The 2377-nt window shown below is 39.5% G+C and overlaps 1 protein-coding gene across 1 annotated transcript in view; it reads left to right on the plus strand.

Moving 5' to 3' along the window:
- Positions 1-824, plus strand: part of LOC109973088 (vomeronasal type-2 receptor 26-like) — a 10261-nt gene extending 9437 nt beyond the window's left edge. The window contains exons 2-3 of the mRNA XM_020622412.1: positions 33-314; positions 402-824. Of these exons, the coding sequence (XP_020478068.1) occupies positions 33-314; positions 402-824 (705 nt within the window). The remainder of the gene's footprint in view (positions 1-32; positions 315-401) is intronic.
- The last annotated feature ends 1553 nt before the right edge of the window (positions 825-2377 follow it).

Raw genomic sequence — 2377 nt, forward strand, 5'->3', positions numbered from 1 at the left:
TTTTTTTTTATGACAATGACTTCTCATTTTAGGTGCGAGCCAACAACTCAGAACTGAGCTTCCTGCTTCTTTTGTCACTGAAGCTCTGCTTCCTGTGCTCACTGGTGTTCATTGGTCGTCCGTCAGTCTGGACTTGTCGGCTTCAGCAGGCAACATTTGGGATGAGCTTTGGTCTTTGTGTTTCCTGCCTCCAAGTTAAAACCATAGTTGTTCTGGCAGCATTCCGCTCAGCTCGGCCTGGTGCTGAAGCCTTGATTAGATGGTTTGGTCCAGGCCAGCAGAGAGGAAGTGTCTGTTTTCTTACTTGTATACAGGTACTGCATATGTATGTTTGTTCTCTAAATATTTACATCAATTTTACTATGTTTTACATTAATCAACTATATTTTATTTTAACTCAGATAATCATCTGTGTCACATGGCTGTCTCTTAGTCCCCCTGTGCCTCAACGTGATCTGGGTTTCCAAGGGTCAAAGGTCACTTTGGAATGTGCCATGACCTCCGTGGTGGGCTTCTCACTGGTTCTGGGGTACATTGGTCTGTTGGCCTGCACCTGCCTCATACTAGCCTTTCTTGCACGAAAACTCCCTGACAACTTCAATGAGGCCAAACTGATCACTTTCAGCATGCTGATTTTCTGTGCAGTTTGGGTGGCCTTTGTCCCTGCTTATGTTAGCTCTCCTGGGAAGTACACTGTTGCCGTAGAGATTTTTGCAATCCTGGCCTCTAGCTATGGTTTACTCATCTGTATTTTTGCTCCAAAATGTTTCATCATCCTTTTGAGGCCTGAGAGAAACACTAAGAAACACCTGATGGCCAGGTAGCATGGATACATTAACCGAATACATATTTTAGCTCAACAAATGTGACCAATATTCATTATATGGTAATTGTTTAGGTCCTCATACTTTTTCTTTCCTTTTACATAGCCTCCATTTAGCATATGTATGCAGTATTGTCCAATGCAAAAAATTATTAGTTTTTTAGTTTAGAAAATATCATATAATGACACTGTAACTATCGTTCCTAATACCAGAAACCCTATTTATAATTTCTTAAGTTATTAAACCTCTGAGACATGAACAACCTTAAATTGCGGTTTGTGTTTAATCAGCCATTCTGAATTTTAAGTGTGTTTTTTCCTCCATGCTGGATTCTCTTAATCACTGGATTGTTAGAAATTACCTTTTTTTTTTTTAGAAATTAACCCAATTCTTTTGTTGGAAGCACGAGAAGTGACAACAGGATCGGATACATGTTCGATGTTTTGCGATGCGTCTTCAGTCTGAAAGACCAGGTTGCATTTCATGCGATTTTTATGTCACTGAAATGCGACAGACGTTACAATTCTGCGCTGGAGGAGGTGAGGCCATAAACAATATTTGTGCTCTCCTTCTTGATATTCTTCTTTTTATTATTTCTTTATTTCGATTACACATTAACTGGTATATCGCTACGCACATGCTATCACGAGCCGCATCCTTTTTTATTTTCGCAAACACAGTACACTGCGTCTGACGTCACGTCCGCTTCTGCGCATGTGGGTCACCTCAGGGCTGTATACCGTTCACACATGAGACAGATGGCAGTCGCATTTAAATGACAGTGTGAACAACAGTGCAAAAAAATCGGATTTCGGCAAAAAATCCGATCTGAGCATTAAGACCTGCAGTGTGAACGTAGTCTTAATCACTGGATCATGGGGTGTACTGTAGTTGTTCATGTAATTGTTTTTTTTATCAGTAAAAATGATCAGCATCTGTACTTGATACCTTCATTTATTGTTATAAAGTAAGTGAAATCTATTCTGGAACACATATTATTTAGTACATTGGCTATAAGAGACCAATGGAAAGCTCTAACAAAAAAAACACAATGAAATTCAGGAACATGCTGTAAACCAAACCAAAAACAACAACATACATAAGTGCTGCTAAAGCAGGCCTGTTATTCGGGGACAATTTCCAGTCTGATCTGGACACTCCAGAAACAGCAACTGATTCAAATATGTGTGACCGGGCCAATATACAGGCCTAGGCAACTCAGACCGTAGTAACCTTTAGTAGTTCCCCAAGAATAACACCCCTCTTGTTTTCAGAGGTCAAATTCATGCAAAGTTCACCAGTACTGAGCTGCTACCCCCCAGATAAATCTGCAAACACGGAGACGTTGGAGTTACTCACACAAATAAAACTTTATTTGAGTCAATGTATAATTTAACAGTGAAAATATTTTAAGAAGACTAACCCCAGAAGCTAAAATGTTACCTATAAGAAGAAGTTTCCCCCCACTCAATAAATACAGTGCAGAATAGGAATAAAATAGTCAGAGTCAACAGGTTAAAAGGCACCATTAAATAAACACCACAAATCAATTA

The sequence above is a fragment of the Monopterus albus genome, unplaced genomic scaffold (assembly GCF_001952655.1).
Source record: "Monopterus albus unplaced genomic scaffold, M_albus_1.0 scaffold280.1, whole genome shotgun sequence".
NCBI lineage: Eukaryota > Metazoa > Chordata > Actinopteri > Synbranchiformes > Synbranchidae > Monopterus > Monopterus albus.